The sequence below is a fragment of the Vicugna pacos genome, chromosome 23, assembly GCF_048564905.1.
Source record: "Vicugna pacos chromosome 23, VicPac4, whole genome shotgun sequence".
NCBI classification, from domain to species: Eukaryota; Metazoa; Chordata; class Mammalia; order Artiodactyla; family Camelidae; genus Vicugna; species Vicugna pacos.
The window spans coordinates 4,072,826-4,094,454 of NC_133009.1; the positions used below are offsets into that span (position 1 = coordinate 4,072,826).

General features: G+C 39.7%; 2 protein-coding genes across 5 annotated transcripts in view; both read right to left on the reverse strand.

Annotated features, from left to right (window-relative positions):
- The window catches only part of C4BPA (complement component 4 binding protein alpha), a 29,594-nt gene extending 23,976 nt beyond the window's left edge, over positions 1-5,618 (reverse strand). For 2 of the 3 annotated variants that reach the window (XM_072948314.1, XM_072948316.1), the window contains exon 1: positions 5,533-5,616. The gene's annotated coding sequence lies outside the window, so the exon portion shown is untranslated. Of the gene's footprint in view, positions 1-5,184; positions 5,202-5,532 lie in introns of all 3 variants that reach the window. The other variant, XM_072948315.1, reaches the window with a different exon arrangement.
- A 4,388-nt stretch (positions 5,619-10,006) lies between these two features.
- On the reverse strand, positions 10,007-16,181 carry C4BPB (complement component 4 binding protein beta). 2 transcript variants are annotated; one of them, XM_006215456.4, is made up of 6 exons: positions 16,119-16,181; positions 15,399-15,572; positions 14,046-14,222; positions 11,921-12,014; positions 10,868-10,994; positions 10,007-10,162 (listed from the first exon to the last, which is right to left on the reverse strand). In XM_006215456.4, the coding sequence occupies exons 1-6, from the start codon at positions 16,174-16,176 to the stop codon at positions 10,025-10,027; spliced, it is 768 nt and encodes a 255-aa protein (XP_006215518.2). In that variant the 5' UTR covers positions 16,177-16,181; the 3' UTR covers positions 10,007-10,024. The 2 variants fall into 2 exon arrangements, with proteins under 2 accessions (XP_006215518.2, XP_015104386.1); XM_015248900.3 differs by having other exon boundaries at positions 15,399-15,569; positions 16,119-16,176.
- Positions 16,182-21,629: the final 5,448 nt, after the last annotated feature.

Here is a 21,629-nt window from a genome sequence, read left to right on the forward strand (position 1 = left end):
TTCACAAGAAAAATACATACATTGAACAGGATCAGAAAAATATTCATGAGCATATTTATAAAAGCATAGCCTTAGATTAAATCCTTAGCTTCAGGAAATTGAGCAAAAATACTTAAAATGCTGCTACAAAGAACATGTTTCTTAGTTATGTTCAAAAAGAACTTTTATAACCATTGAATATATTCAAATTGAATATTTCTTAGAACGATGTTAAATAAATTGATAATTTGATAAATTCAGCAAATTGACTTCAGTGAACTGATCCTTCAGGAGCTGGCATTTACTAAACTGGCTTCGGATGACTAACTTTTTAGTATTTTGGTCTGAGCCCTAATAATCCAGCCAGTCCAGATAACCTGGATCCCTGACGGTTCCAAACACTTTCTGACCCCCTGTACCTGCCCACATCATCTTCCCTCTCACCCTTTCCCCTTTAATTCCTGCTCATTCTAGCAGCCCCTTCTCCAATGCTCCCTCTTATCCTCCAGGCCAGTCTCCAAGTTCCAGTTACACCTGAGTGTTTATAACGCTGATTCTCACTTGGTTTTACTGACATCTGAAGTCTGTCTTCGCCACTGGGCCACAAGGTCCTTGAAGTCAGAAGGCGGGTTTGTGTTCATCCCTGCCCTATGTGGTACCCAGCACTGTGCCTCACACAAAGTGCTCAGTTAAATATTTGTTGAATTCACATTCAAAAGCACCTAATGCTCTACTACGTTTTAAAGAAAAAATACGACTGTTCCATATCCATATCTACTCTTACAGTGTTTGTTTTGTCAAGGCCAGATCTGGGCTGATTTTAAAAGCAAGGCACACCTGCTATCTTAACGAGACCAGACCCGTGAGCTTTTACTCTGGGCTGTTCCTCTAGAATCTACAGTCATCATAACCTCAACCATACAACATAGCACAACAAAGAGAGAAGGAATAAACGAAAATCACAGATTATCACGGGAGCTAATAGGCAGTTGCACATACAGACCCTACACTATGATGAGAGATTTACATCACACAGGCTTGCACCAGGGCTGCAGACACAGTGTCGGGGACACAGCAGGACAGTATGCGGCCAGGCCCTGGGGTCAGACTCAACCCATGTGTGTTCATTCCTGGTTCTACCACATGGGAACTGTGTGTCCATGGGCAAGATGCTCAGCCCTCTAAGCGCCTCTAAGCTTCAATTTCCTTTTTTACAAAATAAAAATAACTATTCATGTCTCCCAGGATAGCTGAGAAGGGTTTTGGTCTGGTGCACGGTCAGCACATAGTAAATATTCATAAGAAATGTCAGCAAAGAGAGTGGCAGAATTGGTGTTGGAATGCGATTCTGACAGAACCAGAACTCCTAGAGCAAAAGCATCACCACAATAATGCTATAAAATTATAATGACTGTAACGACGGATGGCTGCAATACCAGGGGACTTTAAGCCCAGGTGCAGAGGAAAGCACACTGGACTTGGGCCAGAAGCCGTTGGTCTGGTCTTCACTGTGGCCCATGGTAATAGTGAGACCCAGTGCCACACACAGAGCAGTGACACTCTCTGTGACAAGCCACGGGGGGCCAGTCCTGGGCTTCTTCCTCCCTTACCTTCACTGTCTTCCTGGGGGAAACTCATCTACCCCAAGACTGACCATCACCCACAGACCTCTGGGCCCAACTGCCTCCTGTAGGTGCAAAAACTTACATGCTCTATAAAGTCAACTGTTAATAAGAAATCTGCCCTATTACTTCCCATATGTCAATTTTGAGCCGTTTAGGCTTGCCTTCTTTACTCTTCTTGCGAACTCGTAAAATCCCAGTGCTGAGCCTTAGGACTGCGGACCTTTCTGAAAGTCCGTGAAAGCAATCCCAGCAAAATAAGGAGGAAATGCTTTCTCTTCCCCGACAGCTACAGAAAAGCAGGCAGATCCCTGCATCACGACATTGACTTGCAAACGTTCTGTCTAACAAAGGAGATTGTTTCTTTGCCACGTGAACAGAGCCTTTAACCCTGGAAAAGTCTATAATTCTGACTGGTTATCTCAGGGAATTATTTTTTGTTTTGGATACTATCTAAAGTAACATTTCTGGTTTTGAAAGTTATAAGTACTTGTGAATTTTCTTTGCAAATCCAAAAAGAAACTATTATACTTTTCCCTTGCAATCCTGGACTTAAACTGAAACTTTTGACTCTTGGATTTGTCTTTTTTTAATTTTAGCTTTATTGAGGTACAAGTGTGTATATGGTAAGACACTTAAAGTGTACATCATGGTGATTTGACAAATGTACACTCTAAGAAAGGACTTCCATCCCCCATCTAAATAATTAACACATCTATCACCTCACATATTTATCTTTTTTCCCCAGCTTCATTGAAAAATAATTGATATACATCGTTGTATAAGTGTAAGGCTTACAGCAGGGTAGCTTGATTTATACATATTGTGAAATGATTACCATAATGGGTCCAGTTAGCAACCATCTTCTCATATAGATGCAATGAAAAGAAAAAAAAAGGAAAAAAAATTTTCTTTGTAATGAGGACTCTCAGGATTAACTCTCAACAACTTTCCTGTATATCATGCAGCAGTGTCAGCAGCAGTCATTGTGTTGTACATTAAACCCCCAGCACTTATTTACCTCATAACTGGAAGTTTGTACCTTTTTGACCACCTTTCTCCAATTCCTCCCCCCTCCCCCTCCTCTGTAATCACAAATCTAATCTCTTTTTCTATGAGTTTGACTTTTTTGTTTTATTTTTAAGATTCCACATATAAGTGTACCTTTTTTTCTGGAAATAACTTTGAAGTTCTACTCTCTTAGCAAATTACAATTATCCAATACAGTGTTATCAATTATAGTCACCATGTTTTACATTAAATCCTCAAATTTTCTTCATCTTATAGCTGAAAGCTTATACCCTTTTTATCAAACTCTCCTTATTTCTCCCGTGTTCCCAGCCCCTGGCAACCACTTCTTAGATTTCTGAATTAAACACACAAATTTTTTTTTTAATTTTTTATAATAAATCCCAGGGTTCAGATCAGTATTTCCCACTGCTTCATCTGCATCTCCCAGGTACCTTGAATCCAACATATCCCAAACTAGATGCACTGTCTTGCTTCCAAGGCTGCTTGACCTTTGCTTTCTGCCTCAGCCAAGGGAATAATCTCTACCCAGTCTCCTAGACTAGAAACCTGACTCATCCTAGCCTCCTCTTTCTCGCACCTTCCATAGGCAGAGTCACCAAGCCTTGTCACATCGTCCACAGCAACACTAGACTCTGTCATCCTCTCCTACGCCCACTTCCATAGCCCAGGCTTAGGTTCTCATGGTTGCCTTCACTCCCACCCTACACCACTGCAAAAGCCGCCGAACAGCTGTAAGCCAGCTTCTACACGGATGCTGTTACATTCCCAAAAAGCGATTTCCTTAAAAACTCCCCTGGTCCCCAGTTCTCTAAGTCCCAACACTCCCTCTACTTCTGCTCACTTAAAACACTGTGCTTCAACCTCGTGCAAGTGCTTACCTTTCCCAAAACACATCCTGGAACTTTCTAAACACCTGCAAGCATTTGTAGATGATGACTTTTGTGCAAGAAAGCTCTTACCTCTAACTTCTCCCTGATCAAATCCAGATCAAACGCCACCTCCTTGGTGAAGAATTGCCCAACCCCACCAAGAAATGTCAGTCCCTTCCATGCTCCCCGAGTACTTCGCTGACATTTTCATTGTAACACCACATTGTATTGTAACTATTCACCTCTGCCTCCTGAAATAGATTGCCAGTCCCTTAAAGACAGAGACAAAGTTGTTTATTCAACTTTCCAGTTTCTAACCTAATATTAACTGGTATATAATAGTTATCCAGTAAATGGGAAGTAAATGAAACTGAACTTAGTTTTATCTTCAGGATGAGAGTGACTACATACCTACTGTGGACCAAATGAAATAATCTGAAGTGTTTCATAAATTTTGAAGAGATGATTCAGTGATTTGACTTCCCTTACTGGTTCTTGGGACGTGTGGTGACTCAGTGGGCCATGTGTAGCATTTACAGTTCATTCTCATGACTCACTGCGGTCCCTCAGCAGAACCTGCCTGGGACTCAGCTGACCACAGAATATGGAGGTGGAGGCTAGGACTTGTGAGCCGAGGAGCCCTGGATCTGAGCCCCAACAATACTAGTCTATTTCTGTGATCTTGAAGCAGCTCCTTGGACCTCAGTTTCTCATCCCAAAAATGATGACATTAAACTTGAATCATCTTTCTAGTTCCTACAAAGTCTAGAATTCTGTAACTGCCCGCTGAAAAGCTAAGACTTCCCTAGCGAATGCCTTCATATTTCAATAACATCAATTCCTGTAGAACTGAAACCAACTCAAGTCAACTATAGTCAACATGGAGAGTCTCTTGTGGAAAACAGCATCAGCACATGCCAAGGCAGTTTGAGAGGCTCTGGGAAAACCCTCAGCCTCCCAATTTCTCCTATTAGAGATTACTTTTTAAGTTAGCATATTTATGTTGTCTAAACTCCCTTTTTAAAACTTCAGATACCTCTGGAAAGGATAATATTTCCCTCCAGCCTCAGGTGGAGTGTCTCCTGGCTTACACCTGCACTCTCAATCACATCACTTTCAGACTCCAGAAAGAACTTGCTTCCAAGTTGTTCCCTTCCTTTCTAAAATCTCTTTGTCTCTGTATCAGCTGCTTCCTTCTGTGCCCATACTATATTCAACATAATATAACTTAATACAAACCTTTTTTGGTGCCTCTTCCTCTTCTAGGCACTCTACTTTGTATTTATCTTTACTACTACGTTTAGGGAAAGAATAGGAGTCAGCAAACAGAAGAGTGGTTGAAAAACTGAAATGCAAACCAGAGTAGCAGTACTACGTTCTGCCCAACCAAGGGAGAAGGGGATTTCAAGAAATAAGGCTAATCAATATTGCCATATTCAAAGAGGGAGGGAGGGAAAAGAGATGAAGATGAGTAAGGCTTCTTCTAGCTTCAGAGACTAACTGCAGACTCATCCATGTTCTCCTTACTATCAGATCTAAAGGTCTTTGCTGTTGATGGTGGAGGAGATGTGGAGGGGATGTGGATGGGTTAATAGCATCTCCAAAGAGAACTGCACCAATTTTCAGAATGGAGACAGTGAAAACCAGGTCCCTTGTCACTCCCTTTGGGATGTCTGGCTTACCTCCTGCCTCAACTCGCCTGTGTGGAAAGATGGTGAAAAAAAATCAACAAACCAACACACCTGACTTTTAAATGCAATAAGAAGAGTAACTTCTTCTTTTCTGCTTCAGTTTATTTTATTAGTATGCATTATTATTTCCCCATTATATATAGAAAACTGAGGCTCAGTAGGGTTTAAAAGTACTTTTCAAGGTATACTGCCCCCCCCCCCCCAGTGCAGTACTCCGGCATAGATTTCTGCTGAAAACACTCCCAAGTTTTTGTCTCTGACTTATCCTTCTAATCTTGCACCCCTTAAAAGGCCAAACCACCAGCCTTTCCCCCAAGGTACCCCAAATAATCCACTGACCTGCAGGTAGCTGAGGAAGAAGACGACGACTCTATCACGGTGCCTTGAGTAGTTTCTTAAGGAAGAAAACTGCTTTGATCTGTCTTAGTTCCTCAGATAAGAGTTTACCAGAATACCCTGAAGGTGGCAAGTGATTGCTTCACCAAAAAGTCCTTGAGTTCTAGCCATGTGGTTGGCTGTTCAGGGATAGCCAAAGAGGAATGGATGGGCAGAGACTCTCTGCTGGCCCAGTGAATGATTAACAGCATAAATAAAGCAGAATTGTTTATCTAATCTCCTTCGTGGTCACTAGCCCTCTTTCTTGATAATATGTCGCAATCTTTTTTCTCCTCTGCCAACCATTTCCCCTAAGTGGAAAGATAATATAAATTTGATGCCAGAATTCTTTTTTTTTCTTCCCTTTTTATGAACAAAAGAGGATTATACAAGAGGCAATCCAGCTAACCCAGAAACCTTGGGTACTTCAGGGTTCAGACTAGGTCCACAAAACTGATGCTAGGTCCAGCAGGATTTCCTGGGGCTCGGGGACTGGTGACCTGGCCCCTTCCTGGTCTCCATCCCACCCCAAGAAAGCTCAGAAGGTGAGGAGTTTAACATATTTACTGTGTTCCAGCTATGTGCTGAGATGCTTGGAACATGATCAGTACTCAGTAAATGTTAACTACGACCACTGCCACTACCACATACTAGACACCAAATGACCTCCAGAAGCTGGTCTACCATTGAGTGCTGCTCAGAAGGATGCAATGAAGGCACAGACTGGTTATCACAAGAAGGACCACAAACCCTGACGTTATCCAGTTAAGCTCTTAGTCCTCAGGATTCAGGTTTGTATGTTCAGGGAATTGCTATTAAAGAGCAATTCTTCCTGATAACGTCACATTTTTTTCTGTAATAAACACCAGAAGTCTGATAAAATTTTCAGGAGAGAAGGAGTTGAACCACAGAAGAAGTTTGAACAGAACATACGAGATTTGACTGGGGCTTTGAATGATGAGTGGAAATTATTAGATGAAAATAAGAAAGATGTTACAGGTAAAGAGAACATAGAGCAAGTCACAAAGGTGAGACTGATTTGCTGATTTGACAAGAATGACCATAAAAGAGAATCCCAAATCACGCAGTCTTGAGGACCAACTTGGAACAAATACAATATTTAAAGTTGCGTCTTCAAAATACCATGTCCTAATGTGTTGGAATCCTTTTCTTTACTTTCCACAGTGAATATTCCAAAGTTTTCTCTCCAGGACACCAAATTGTCTTACTCTCAGCAGATAATCTTGCCTCTTACTTTACTAAGAAATCATTCTGCATTAGCTTCTATTCGCCTCAAATTTTCTTCCCTATCCACTCCTGTTTCAGAAGAGTTTTGTTCATTTTTTTCCTTTATTTTCAACGTGACTTTCATCCTGAAATGTTCCCTCAATCTTGCCGAAACCTCAAATTCAACTTTCGTTCTGTCGTAAGATGCTGAACGTCTCAAAAGAATCTCCTCTGTCTCCTGCCTGCCCGTCCTCTATGGCCACTCCCCAGCGCTCTCAATGTGGTCCTCGGTTTGGCTCCTTCCCACCCTTACTGACACACCTCGTTGAAGCATGCTGTCTCCTAAAAGTTCTTTAACTCATGTCTTGTGGTTTCTCAGCAGCCTCTAGTGCTGCTAATCATGTCCTTCCTGAAACTCTCTTCCCCTTTGACTTCCGTTGCCCTAAACTTTCCTGATTTCTCTGTTCTGTAATTGCTTTCTTAGTGGTTGTTACCACAGCTTCCCCTTTTTCACCCCTAAATACAGACACATCCTAGGTTCTTCCTTTTAAAGATGTTTCTCTTCACATCTTTATGTTATCTGATCTCATGGCTTTAACTATTTCTTATAAGAAGACTACCCCATAACTACATCTTTGTCTCTTATTACTCTCCTAAACTCAGACTTGACTTTTTTTTATTGCCCATTGGACATCTTTTTCTTTTCTTTTCTTTTCTTTTCTTTTTTTTTTTTCCCCCATTGGACATCTTATACACCTTTATACTTAGCAAAGGAGAACTTGTCATTTCTTCCCAGAAGCTTTACCTTCTGATTCCAAAATTTATCCAGACTCCCAGAAATGGAATTTCAGACTCACCTTTAAACCCTTCCTCCCCCTCATCCTCCAACATTCAATCAGTTGACACGTTCTTTTGATTTTGCAACATCTCTCATGTCTGCTGTTTCTTTTCTGTCTCTAATGTCATCATGGCCTCTCAGGGAGGCTATGGCTGTTGCCCTTCTGTTGGTTTCTCTGACTCATTTCTTTTCCTACTGCATCTATCACTACACACCTCCGTGAGAGAGATCTATGTTCTGTCCTCATCACTTCCTTGAGTGAAAGTCTTCCGTCTCTACTCACTGCCTACCAAATAAAATTTAAAGTCTCTAATGTGCCTTTTTAAATCCTCCATAAACTGGCTCTAACACATCTTTCCAGCCTTCTCTCTCATCACTTCCCATGCGTTATCCAGGTAATCCAGGCTATGTGCTATTCCCTCGACGTGCTCTCGATCCTTCCTGCCTCTTTGCAGCAACTTTTAAAAAAATTAATATTAAAAATTTAATTTGAAACGTTAAGGAAGTTGAAGAAAATAAACATCTGTAATTTCACCATTCTAAGACAGCTGCTTCCATCTGTGCCTACTATTGCCTGGTTCTTTTCCCTAAGAGGAAAGGTTTTACACAAACTTAATCATAATTACTTGTTCTGTATTCTATTTGTACTTAAATTCTATTTTAAAACTTTCTGTTCGTAATTATCACTGTAAAAGTCTGCATTATGTTTGATGTATCACAATTAATTAAAATTTTCATAAGCTTGAACATTTCAAATGCTCACAAGGTCTTGTTAGTATAGAAATATAGGCAATAATATAATGAACAGCTTAAAATTAAAAATCATTTTGGTCAAGTTAGATTAATCCCAGGACTGGATTCAGCTGGTTAAATAGCCTGTGGCTATCATTTGCAACAATGTGGATGGGCCTAGAGGTGTTATGCTTAGTGAAGTAAGTCAGACAGAGGAAGACAAATACTCTGTTATCACTTATATGTGGAATCTAAAAAAAATAAATAAATAAAACAAATGAATGTATATCACAAACTAGACCCACGGGTCTAGAGAACAAACTAGTGGTTTATCAGTGGGGTGAGGGGAGGAGCGAGAGGCAAGATAGGGGTCGGGGATTAAGAAGCACAACTATTATGTATAAAATAAATAAGCAACAAGGATATATTGTACAGCACGGGGAAATACAGTCATTGTTTTGTTACAACTTTAAATGGTGTATAATTTGTTAAAAAATTGAATCACTATGTTGCACACCTGGAACTAACATAATATTGTAAGTCAATTATACTTCAATTTAAAAAAAAGCTCATGACTTTCTACTACATTTCTCAAATCTTCTTTCCACTTAGAATGTCCTTCTCCTTCATCTTTGTCTCTACATCCTACTAACTTTCAAAGGCCCCAGTAACTGTGTCATCTTCCTTGACCATTGCCCTGCCTCCTCCTCCCAAGACGGAAGTCAGCCTCCTCCCACATGGGCTCTCATAGCACACTTTTCCTGAAAGCTATTTGCTTCATTGCTGAATTAATGATATCTGTGTATGTGTCTTGGGTCTATTCATGGGCTACTTGAGAGGCCATTTCTTGCTCCCCCTTGTAACTCCACCTGGAGATATTCCACCATCTCAAGCTCTCTTGTGTATTTTGTTTGCATTTTTACCCAGAGTTCCTATGTGTTCTGAGTAAAGGTCAGCATGCAAGATGGGAGAAGCTTGTCATATCAGCTCAGCATAAAATTTTGACAGGGAAATCTTACGATGGTTATCTCTTTCCCCCTCTAAAAAAGAATAAGAAAATATATTCACGTGTGTTGCAGGGTCTCAAATTGACTACGCAGCGCTGAGTTTCATCCGAAAGGCGGTAAAGCAGTGTTACTTGCAGAAGATTTGGAAACCCGGCTTTAAAAACAGGATTGTGGGGGATACCCAGGAGACAGTTCGAGTTCTGACTCTACTTTTGTCTCAATTGGTCATTTTAAGGATGTAACTGTTCTGAGACTATTTTTCCAAAATGAGAGGTTAATTTTTGCCTCATAAGTTTTGGGTAATTTGGGGTTAATTTTTGCATCATTCATGTCTCATATCAAAATGTGAGGCACATACTTTCGCTGTGATCTGAGCTTCCCATCCCCCTTACAGACAGGAAATTAAACCTTCCTCTTCCCATTAATGCGTTGCTAATGCTGGTCTTAGACAACCCCTACACCCAGTCATTCCACATTCTGAGTGCAACACACCCACACCCACGCACACACACATCCCATGCATCGTACAATTGCAGTTGGTTACCATGAAGTTGCATTTCAGCCCAAAGAGAGAAAAATCTAAAACTTCAGAACCAAGAGGAAATTTTATTTACAGGTGTCCTTCTATTACCCAGTCTGCTTGGCTATGATGTTAGGGCAACATTTTTGCCTTCGCTTTCATTATTTCCAGAGAATATTTTATTTCCTCCATTGTTAAGTTATGTTCCTTAAACCTTTGCATAATGTTCTCTATAGTTTTGCGAAGATCCTCCGTCTCCTGAAAGGCAAGCTGAAGAAAGAACATTTTCTTAAGTTATAATTTAAGAACTGAGACCAAGCTCTACACTCTAAAGCTAATGAGTAGTGTTTAGGTCCCCAGGTGGGGGCCCAGAACCAGGCTGTCTTAGTAGGGATCGGAGTCTTCAGCGTGATGAATCATTTAAATCTGCACGATGGCTTGGGGCTGCCTGGGGCGCCCTCCAGGATGCTGCCAAGTGTCCCTCTCCTCCCCCTGGGCACAGAGATACATTATATATATATTAAGCCTTGAAATTTGGTGTGTCTTTGAAGAGGACACTGTCCCTGGGGTCCTTTTTTATTTTCTGAAAATAAAATTTAGTGACTTAAATTTACTTATTATCCCAGTAATAAATATAGACCAAAAGGTGAGTGTCAGTGAAAATGGACCTGTTCAGTAGTTTTGTTTCTTTTTTTTTTTTTTGTCTCAAACATTTTGAGACTTTTTGCAGCAGCCCTTCCAAGTCTAAGACATGAGTTTGTGTACCTTGTTCTTTAAATGGTGGTGGTGGAGAATGGGAACTTTCATATATAAAAAACATGAGTGCATAATTTATGAGCCCCATTCTACAGTCAGGTCAAGACCAAACCATTCAAAAACATCCCAAATTGAACAGCTATTTTCTGAGCATGTAGGAGCGACACCAGGCCGTGGAGGTACAGCTGTGAGGCAGACAGACAAGCGCCCACTACTTACAAACACCTTCTCAAACTGCTCCTGTGCAGTTGGCTCGGTGGCTTCTTGGATCACCTCACAGACCGGCAGTGCGCTGCTCCAGTCCCCGTCAATGCACTGTTGGCTCTGTGTGCCCACCAGGCGGTACCTGAACAGAAATTAGAATGGCAGCATTTACCCTTTCCACTTCTGAATTGGGCAACTAAACCTGGCTTTGCGTAACTGTATTTCAGTATTTCCTGCTGTAATAGCATCTACTTCCCCACCCCAGAGCCTTAATGCATGCTTAAGTTATCTCAATATTACAAAGCAGTCACAAAATAAAACCACTCTTCTGGGAGTGGGGAGGACCCGAGTGATGAGTCAGCGCATAAGACTCAGAGGAGAAAACAGTTCTAAATGCGTGTTTTCACACACACAGTTTAAGGGAGAGGTGGGGGAGAGAGGAGTCTCTTCACCAATCAGTAACTAAAAAAGCATCTGTCATCCATGCTCTAAAAAGGAGTAGAAAGCTAGAGACAGCCTTCAAATAAATCTGGGTGAACTGGCTAAAAAAAAGAGCCTCAGCTTTTAATCAAAAAAAAGAACAGAGTAGAGAGCAAAACCCATTGGAGGTAAATAATGAGATTGAAATGCCAGTGAGGCCACAGGACTCCGAGTTCATAAGATTAGGCAAAGGAAAGAAGAGGCTAGGAGTTCCGTAAGGGGGTCACCAGGCAGTCTAAATTAAGGTTACACTTTAATTAGGATGTCTTAAAGATCTTTACTCTAAATAATTCTATTTCTGCACTTCCGATATTCTGGGTGGGTTTCCTTTTTTTCCTGAGAAAAACATACATGTTAAATATTTTATCTTGTCTTAGCTAAGAGAAAAAAAGTAATACTTCAATTAGGATAAGTAAGAGGATCAGTCTGCCTTCTAGGGACTGAGGAGAGCTGGCAGTGGACTAAAGCAGGCCTCAAAATCAGAATGCGCTAGGTAATCGCGGGACTAGGTAGAGACGAACTCGGGTCATTCTCAAAACAATGCTATCAGTCAATGGGCGAGGTCTTGGATTTGAAAGGCTTCCTTACCCTTCTTCACAGTGATAAGTAATAGTAGATCCTGAGGTGAAATCCATTCCTTCAAAATAGCCATGAGTTATAGTCTCAGGAGAGCTACAGTTTCCTGAGAGACGGGAGTACAGAAATGACAGTTGTGAAGTCCAGTAATGCGCAATTAACAACCCAGCCCGCTAAGTGCAACTATTTATTCCAGCACTGCCAGAACCTGGGACACGTTCTCCATCCACTTCCTTTTGATCAAAATCATATTTGTCCATGGGAAAGGCGGTCTCCCCTGGCTCTTTCTCTGAGTCACTGGCGATGTGAGAGTACTTTCCGATTGGCAGGAGCTTGAGGAAAGAAACTTTCAGTTGTAGAGATGCTAACTGTCAGCGCACAAGAAAAGAAAAATTAGACTATAGGTGGAGGTGGAAGAAGTAACTCCCTGAGACAGCAGATGAATAGTGTGGACTCTAATGGAGGTTGAATACCCCTGCGGGAACGTTGTACGATAGGAGAGCTTCGGGGGGGAAAAAAAAGAAACAAAGAAAGAAGAAGAACAGCACTTGGGGGGAAGACAATGAGTCTGTAAAATTGTGGAAAGAGACTTGGACAAAGTATTAGATGCGTGAGTTTGGGTTTCAGCCCTTCCACTAACCACACGGCACTAAGGAAGCCATTTCATCCTTCCCTGCTTCCTTCTTAATCTATAAAATGAGCAGGCTAAATCGTATTGTCTCTAATGTCCCTCTCAGCCCTGAGATTGTATGTGTCTAAACGTACCGATGAAGATTAAAAGCCAAATTAAGAATAATTATGTCGGTATATAGACATTGAAACGTTAAGGTGTTCAAAGCAAATAGATCACTAAAAACAGCAAAACATAAAAGAGCATGTATAGCATAATAATACTTTTGTAAAACACAGTCATACAGTGACATAAATGCACAGAAAAAAAAGTCGGAAAATTACAAGTCAAAGTAGTATTATCCCTGGGTAGTAGGTTTGTAGGTAATAAAATGTTCTCTTCTTTTATTGTCTGTATTTTTCTACAACAAAGATGTGTTACTTGAGCCGTTCATAAACAGTTTTTGGAAGATCAAACCCTGAGTTCGAAAGTCATGGGGAAGAAAGGAAAAAGACTTTCAGGGAGTTAAGAAATTTCAGCTGAGACAGGGTTCTCCTGGTCACTTTCAGGAGCACAGTTCTGAACTAAAGGAGATGATAATGGGTCTTGGATTTAAACAGAAAAGAATCTGTTTTATTCAGGGACTTAAGAAGCGTCCCCTAGAACTGAGCAAGTTTCTTCTGTGTATCGCAGGGAACTGTATCCAATACCTTGTAATAATCTTTAACGAAACAGAACATGAAAATGAATATCTGTATATACATACGCATGACTGGGACATCATGCTGAACACCAGAAATGGACTCACTGTAACTGACTGTACTTCAATTTAAAAAATAAATTAAAAGTAAAATAAATAAATAAATATAAATAAGTAAATAAATAAAGAGCAGGGGGAAGAGCCATACATACTAATCAGGAAAAGATCCCCATGTATGTTGTTATATGGGAAAAAAAAAGCTATTTTAAAAAATATAGCCAAGTCCCATTTTTGTAGGATATATGTGTGTTGGTATCTATGTGTGTGCATTTATTTAAAATATCTGTGTAAACATAAGAAAACGTCATTAAATAAACACATCCAGGTAACTACCTCTGAGAGGTATGAATTATAGTGATGAAAGGAGATAATTTCACCTCTTAGTTTATATAATTTTGCAACGATGAGTTATGGTCTTTTTTCGTTTTTGTGTAACTTTCCCCCTCCAAAAAAAAACTTTGTCATTTAATATTGAAATTTTTTTTTTAAAAAATTGTAGAATGTTCCAAACTACCCCAGGGTGGACCTAGCAGTCAGGAATCCTACTTGAGGAGACAGTAAAGGATTTGTTTATTGTTTGGATGCTGTTCATGTCATTGGAATACATCACTTGAGTTGAGGCTTGGCTCTTTCTCGGCTGCTTGCAAGATCCCAAACCCTTCCCAGATATAAGAAAAGAGGAAGGCACTGCAGGAATGTGGCAAATACCTAGGCTTTCCCTGAGGATCAGCACCTTTGGGGTTTGCACCTTTTTCTCTTATACTTACTGCTTTTGCAGATAGGAAAGGGAGGCACCCAGGTATGGTTCTCCAGGCACCGGCTCCAACTGCTGCCCTTGAGGATGTAATTCTCATTGCACTTAAACGTGACTGTGTCATTCACATCCGCCGGCTGCAAGACACTGAACTTGCCATTCTCCAGGAAAGGGTCAGGACAGTGGCCCCCTGAAGAAGAAAGCAGGCAGAGATTTGAAAGAGCTAAGCTGAAGCTCACCGCAACAAAGGCTAGACCTCTTCCAGTTTCACTGAGAAAACTAAAAATTAGAACTAAAACGGCATCTTTTACTATATACTGGTACACGGTACCAAATCCTAGAAAAGAAGGATGAGAAAAAACTGGGTTGCCCTGAGTGTGGTGGAAAAAGTCTGTCACAAGACTGACAACTGGCATTTGAATTTACTAAAATTAAGCACTTGTAACTGGAAATTACCAATAGCTTGTTCATCATTCTGTTATGTTAAGCACTGCTCAAAATTCTTGAACCTACATTTGAGACAAGTGTTTCCTTCCCTTTCATCCAGTCAAATATGTACATTACTCATCATTTTTTGCTTTGTTTTCTTTTGTTTTCCCCAGGTGGAAAACAGAACATAGAGGGATGTAAATTTGGTCATATAAAGAAAGGATACACATATAGGTGTTTACTCCAGGCATAAGAACTTTACACTCTAGGAAATAAAGGAGAACTAATCCAGCTATTCCAAAAAATAGTTATTAATAGAGAGATGGTGAACAAATTAGTCTCTGTTTCTACAGACACCACAAATAAATGTTGTGAATTTGAACAAATCATTTAGACCTCAGTTACCACCTTTGTAAATTGAGAACATAAATTTTTTCCCAGTTCAAAAGTTACACAATGGATGAAATAAAATGATGTGATATATTTACTTCAAGATAATAATAATGTAAAGGAGAATTGTACGTGAGAAGAGTCATATGTTAGTCATTATTGAAGCTGGGCGATGAGTATATATGCATTCATTTTACCCTTCTGTCTTTTGTATATGTTTAAAATTTTCCATAACATAAAAATTTTAAATCAGTATAATTTTAAACAAATTATAGCCCCCCCCCAAAAAAGTGGTTTTAATATGTAGAAGAAATTCTTTCCTTCTTGCAGGGGTGATTGAGTCTATTAATTCAACTAAATAAATACTGACCCAGAGCTGATTATGTACCTTCTGAGAAAAGTTCCACCACTATAGTACTTTAAAAAGGATTCCTAGAAGTTGAAACTTTTTTCTTATTAAGTCTTAACATGGCCCACTTGGAGGTATGATGTGAGTGAATACAGGAGGGTGACAAGATGGACGAAGAAGCAGAAAGATCAAACTTACACTGGCACTGGGGAGAAGTGGCATTCCACCCTTTAGAAGCACTACAAAAAATGGTTTTCTCTCCTACCAGGTGATAGCCCCTGATACACAAGTAAGTCCGCAGAATTTGTTCTCCATCCTCCTTTGAAACAGATATGCTATTGTCCACTGCAGGAATTTCTGAACAGCTCTCTGCTGGAAGGAAAAAGAAAACAGATTTACTTGACATATGTGCTGTGAGGAAGCAATTATTGGATTTCCCCCATCCAAGTGTCCTGTTGCTGGATTACTAATTCTGACTCCTTGTGCTGTTCCATGTCTGGGTACATCCATATCTCTCCCATCTCAAGGAGACCCAAAGTTTTGTTTTCAAAAAGATAAAAGGAATTTTATTCAAATTCAGCCATAAGTTATCCACTCCTAAAAAAAAAATCCCTTTCCAAATAGTATTCCTGGATTTTATCATAGATAAGATGGCTCAAGATTTTGAAATAGGTACTTGTTTTGCACCCAGAACAGAAAGGGAAGGTAAACAGGTAAAAACCATAGAGCAAAATCATCATTAAATATTTACAAGCCCCTGTTGAGTACAGAATGTTAAGTCAAGTAATTTGAGATTTTTAAAGAAAGTAAATATATTTCTTAAATTTAAATTTCAGTAAAACCATAGGCAGAATGCCTCATAAACCACAAGCTGACATCAAGTGTCTTACAAACTGAGCTTAAGAAAAGCATACGTACCATCTGAGGCAGAAATCGTCCACACAGCCATGAGACAGCACATAAACCAAAAAAGCATTATGTGATCAGTTGTTTGACCCAGGTTAGAAATAATCCAGCCCAGGCACCTGGTTTGGATCAAAATAGGTCTTCTAACACCACTTTGTATCAGATCAACCAGTCGGTTCCTAGAGAAGGAGTTTGACTTCCCTTCCCTGAAAGGAAAAAAGAAATAATTCTGCAACAAGAAGTTGGTATAAGGCCTGGATTTTGCAAAAACACAAAGGGGTGGTAAAAGTGTTGCCAGTTTTAAATCTCAATTTCAGAAACTGCCCAGGCTCTGTTTATGCAAATCCAGTTGACCAGTGTCTCTGAACTGCAGGCTGGTCCTTAATCAACAGACGTGGGCTGAATGGTCTTGCCATGACCTTCACTTCTGTCAACATTTTCCCATGTTTACAGTCCACCTTCTGCAACCCTCTCCAGCATTGTGGGTGGAGGTGGTGGGGCAACTGGAGAAGGGGTGTATCCCTGGTTCTTTCCCAAGTGAAACCAACTCTGGGTGCTACCTCCTCCCCCTTTCTCAAATGCCAGATGCCTTAAGGCTTTAAGCAGCACTGAAGACTGAAACCTCAAGGAGGTCAACTTAGCTTCTCCGCCCTTCCAGAGTAGATAGCTTCTCAGAAAGGAGCTGGTCCTGGATGATTCCTAACCTGAGAAGGACTCCCAAGTCCTGCAGCAACACAATGTCTTCATTTGCCAGGTCTGCACCAGGCTTTCCGTTCTGTGGGTCTTCCGGGCAGGATTTGACCTGAGTCGAGTCAACCAAATGAACTAAGAGAGAGAGATAAGGGGAATGCTTTGGTCTCGGGAACTGTAGCATGTAAAATTGCTCTTGGGTTCTCATAGCTTCTTGTTCATGATGATTACAGCAATTAGCTGGTTGTCTGTGCTCCAGTTATGAAATTGGGGTAAAATTCCTACAAAATGTTAGTTTTTAATAAAATAATAAACATGAAGCATCATAATAAATATAAAGCATAGGACACAGCAAGATCTCAAATGTTATTCTCAACCCCATCCATCATCATTATTTTGTAACAGTTTGTTCACATCTGTCTCCCACACTAGACTGTGTTTAAAAGCAAAATTCAAATTCATGACTTAGGCAGCATCCAGCTGGTAATTGGAAGGGCACTCTGAGTAGCTGTACAAAATGGAGAATTTTCATAGGAGAGTGGGGCAAGGAAGTTATTAGCAAAAGGAAAAAGGAAGAATTGTTTCAGGGTGGTTACCTTCTTTGGGGGGAAGGAGGAGAGTTTAATCATACAGATTACCACATTAGTGCTGACCAGAAAATTCCAGACTAGCCGATTAAGATTATATATATGTGTATTCCTGGTTGAAGGTCGAAATTGTAATTAGGTCAAGTATTAAACTTCAATTGGTATCAGGGACTTTGGCACAAATGACATCATTTGGGACTTGTGGTTCTCTTTTTAAAATTTTTTTTTTGTTTTGCTTTTTTGGGGGGGAGTAATTAGGTTTGTTTATCTATCTATTCATTTATTTATTTGATAGAAGCACTGGGGATTGAACCCAGGACCTCATGCATGCTAAGTGTGCACTCTGCCACTGAGCTATATCCTACTCCTCGCTTATGGTTCTCTCTTTAACAATTGTTAACAAGTCTAGAACAGGAATTGTGCCTCTTCTGTGTTTTGCATCCCCTTCCTCTGCATTCCATAATGCAGAGCAGCAGCATCTGCTAAATGAACAGAAGCAATGCAGGGGGAATGAAAAGAACACAGTTACCCAGAAACTCTACCACAGCCCCTCACATCCATACTGATGATTTATCACTTATTACATACCGCCTTCATGGTTTTTCCATATTTTTGGTCAACTAATAGGGGAGCCCACTATAAGTGCAAGCATCTTTTAAAAGATAATTTTCTAAAAGTTAACAAAGTGACTTTCATATAAATATAAAATACATACATGTCAAAGTTTACTCAACTCATTAATTAAGGAGGGAACCATTAAGACGCTACAATGAATTTAAAGAAGAATTGAGGAACAGATTTATACAGTCAGTCAGTCAAAGTCATTCTAAAATGACTTTTCTAATAGATGCGAAACTGGTTATTTACAGGGCAACAAACTAATATTTGGAATCAGCTTTTCCAACTGATGGAAATTAATGCAATCTCTACTGAACAAAATTCATTTGCTTTGCTATGATCAGGAATCATTTGCAATGTTCTCATAAAAGCATCGTTTGCATTCCTATCTATTTTCTACAAATTAACCTCTACCCTTATAGAGATGTAAAAAAGTCTAGTTAATAGAAAGTCAATCAAAATTAAACACCCTTATGGAATCAGTAATCCCTGGAGAGTATCTGTTAGACAATATTCATTAATCCATTAAGAAATTTCTCCAGTGATCTCTTTTTAGCTAGTTCCAAGTTTTGAGTAATTTTTCTTAACATACCACATATTCTATTTCTTCAGGAATAAGATGTTCCCCAGTATCCAATGTGTATAATGTTTATACAATAAATGATAAAGAAGTGAAAGAAAATTTTATTTATTCTTATCTAAACATGGGCATAAAATACAGCATTAATACAGGAAATAATTGTAAATAAGCCTTCATCTCAATGGCTTATTTCAGATTCAGAATTATTAGGACTTTAGAAAGGTACTATATTGCTTATAATATTGTCTTACTAATATTTCTCCATGAAATGTAAAAATATTTACACTAAGTAGGATGTATAAATACTATAAATGTCCTCACAAAGTTCAGGTCAGGTTTTGTGGTCAAATATTAAAAGAAAAATTTGTTTCCAAAGTGTGTTGAATTTTGTGCTTCCATATAAGGGATTACGTTTTATTACGAGAGTCCAAGTTTGAATAAATTAATAAATGAGAATTAACAGACTCTATTTGACCTTTGAACAATTTGATGTAATCCAGGCCTTTTTCTGGAGAACTGGGGTAATAAAGCATGTGCAGACATCGTACTCAGACAGGTTTGATTGCTTCTCAAAGGAATGGCAGCTAATAATTAGTGGAGGAGATCAGGAGGTGAGGGTGGAGTAGAAATACAAAAAGTCAGCAATGCTGAGGATGGCGGGAAGAGTTTGGGGGAGTTAGACAAGGGGAGTACACCCTGTGTTGTGAGTGTGAGATTTTAAGACAATTGTGTAAAGATGATTTTAAGAAGTTCCACAGTATGTTATGAATGGAGTCCCTTTGGTCTTTGTCAAGATAATTCAGAAAAGATGAAAATTGCTTCTCCAATTAATTTTTCATCTCAAGTTGATGTTTCTTGAATGCCTCACGAAGAAAAACCTGGGCCAAAAAAGTTACCTTTATGCAGACTACATGAGCATAGAACTAATATAAAATTTTTAAAGGTCAATCATGAAATATTGTAGAATAAGCTTTGCTTGCGAGTCAAGACAGATGTGCATGACAGCAAGATCAGACTTGATGAATGACAAATAGTGTGTCATTGGGTGATGACAGTGTGACTCTACAGTAACTGCTGCTCACCTTGTCATAGCCCCTCAGACTTGTTACAAAGACTCACCTACTGAAACAGATTGCTATTCACTCCCCAAATTCGTGTCATCCCTCTGCTTTAGTAATTAAACACCAATTTTAGCTGAAACAAAGTCACTTTGAATTTTTTTTTAATTCATTTTCATCCTGTCTTGCAACTACATATAGCCATTGGACTAAGGCTTGGCCAATGAACTAGAAGTATTGTATGCAGCATCTGGAACATATCCTCAAAGGAAGTCGGTGTTCTGCTCCCTTTTGCTGACTGTGGAATGTGGGCATGACTCCAGTAGCTTGAGTAGCTCTATTGTACTATGAGGCAGAACCCAACACGTTTTGAGGATGCTGAATTAACATGACAGAAGGGGAGGGAGCATATAGCTCAAGTGGTAGAGCACATGCTTCGTGCGCATGAGGTCCTGGATTCAATCCCCAATACCTCCACTAAAAATAAATAAACCTAATTACCTCCCGCTGCCCCCACAAAATAATAATAGCGCAATAATAAGTAAACTAAGTAAAAAATTTTTTAAAAAACATGACACAAGGACCTGTGTCCTTGATGACTGAGGAAGCCCCATGCCAGTCCTTAACTGCTTATCCCCACACTTCATTGTAGGTGAGAGTAACCTTCTGTCATATGTAAGATGCTGTTAGTTTGGGTTTGCTGACACCTTCAACTGAAACCAACTCTAATCTGAAACACTGGTGGATGAAAAAAAATAAGGGTCAACTGGTGCTTGAGTGAAATGACCCAGGAATTTAAATTTGGAAAAGAATGTTTTATAGGCCTTATTAAATTGGGCCCAGAGACTGTTTTCCATCCCATGCACAAATTCTGAAAAGGCAGTGGATGAGAGAGAAAACCTAGGAAGTGAAAATTGAATGTAAACAGAAAGGTAAGTGGGTGACTGATGAAGAAAACCCAAAATGGATAAACAAGCTATTCTCTGAAAGTAGGCTGCACATTTGGTGATGGGACTTAATACTATTTGAAGCAAGGCCCTATTACATCTGGAATGCTCTTCCTCAAAGTTCCTATGCTTCTGAAATTATTTCATTTAATTGCAAGGAGAAACTCACCTCTAGAATCTGACCTAGTTTTCAAATTAAAGTATCAGATATACAATCAAAAAGGGTATTTAAGTGTTTGGGGGGAATTCAGAAGGAGTTATTCTGCCTGCAATGACTGAGAAAATGCACCTGGCACTGGCTTACTGATGATAGCAGAAGACTTTGTGCCTTGAAGTTTTTAAGAAAAAGAACATATTTCTCTCCATGATTAGTGATGTTATTTTATTACAATCCATTCAAATTCTTAAGTATTCCACAAGGACCAGTTAAAAAAAAAAGTGAACATTTCAGAATCTCATATAGTCCCCTCCTCTGCTTAAAAAAGTTAATATCAAATAGATATCTCTTGATCTGTTTCATGTTGAAGGAAAGAAAGGGAGAAGGGGTGGGTGAGTACGTGTGGAGATTATCATCCACCTCCTGGTTTCCTACCCTGAGGGTCCAGGAATGGATTTCAGGAGGTCATGACCCCCTAAACTGTATGTACAACTTGTGTGTGTGTACCTTTTCCTGGGGATAGACTCCTTAGCTTTTGTCAAATTCTCAGATGAGTTCAAGACAATGCATGTGGGTTGGATGATACAGAATACTCTGAGACCATATAAAATGGGAACAGGTTACTGCCAAACTGCCACAGGAAGTACCAGGGGGGTGTCACCAACAAGGACAAGCTAGTGAATCCAAAGGCTGGCCCTCCCCATGGTGAGATCCCAGTAAAGACGCTGGAGAGGCTCAAGACATGATGTAACAATTACGGCTACAGAAATTAAGCAAACCATGACCATTACCAACAGTCATTTTCTACCCCTGACCATCTTGAAGTTTCCAGCTATGTGTAAAAGTAGTACGTTAGGTGTTTGTTGGGTCCTCACCATCACAGGTT

What these genes read in the sequence shown, in the direction of transcription:
- C4BPB (XM_006215456.4), bottom strand. Translation starts at nt 16,176, where the DNA reads ATGCTTTTTTGGTTTATGTGCTGTCTCATGGCTGTGTGGACGATTTCT. An exon ending in GACGATTTCTGCCTCAGATG is followed by an intron (nt 15,573 to 16,118) that starts GTACGTATGCTT and finishes TTTTCCTTCCAG; the next exon opens with CAGAGAGCTGTTCAGAAATT. An exon ending in ACTTATCACTGTGAAGAAGG is followed by an intron (nt 10,995 to 11,920) that starts GTAAGGAAGCCT and finishes ATTTCTGTTCAG; the next exon opens with GTACCGCCTGGTGGGCACAC.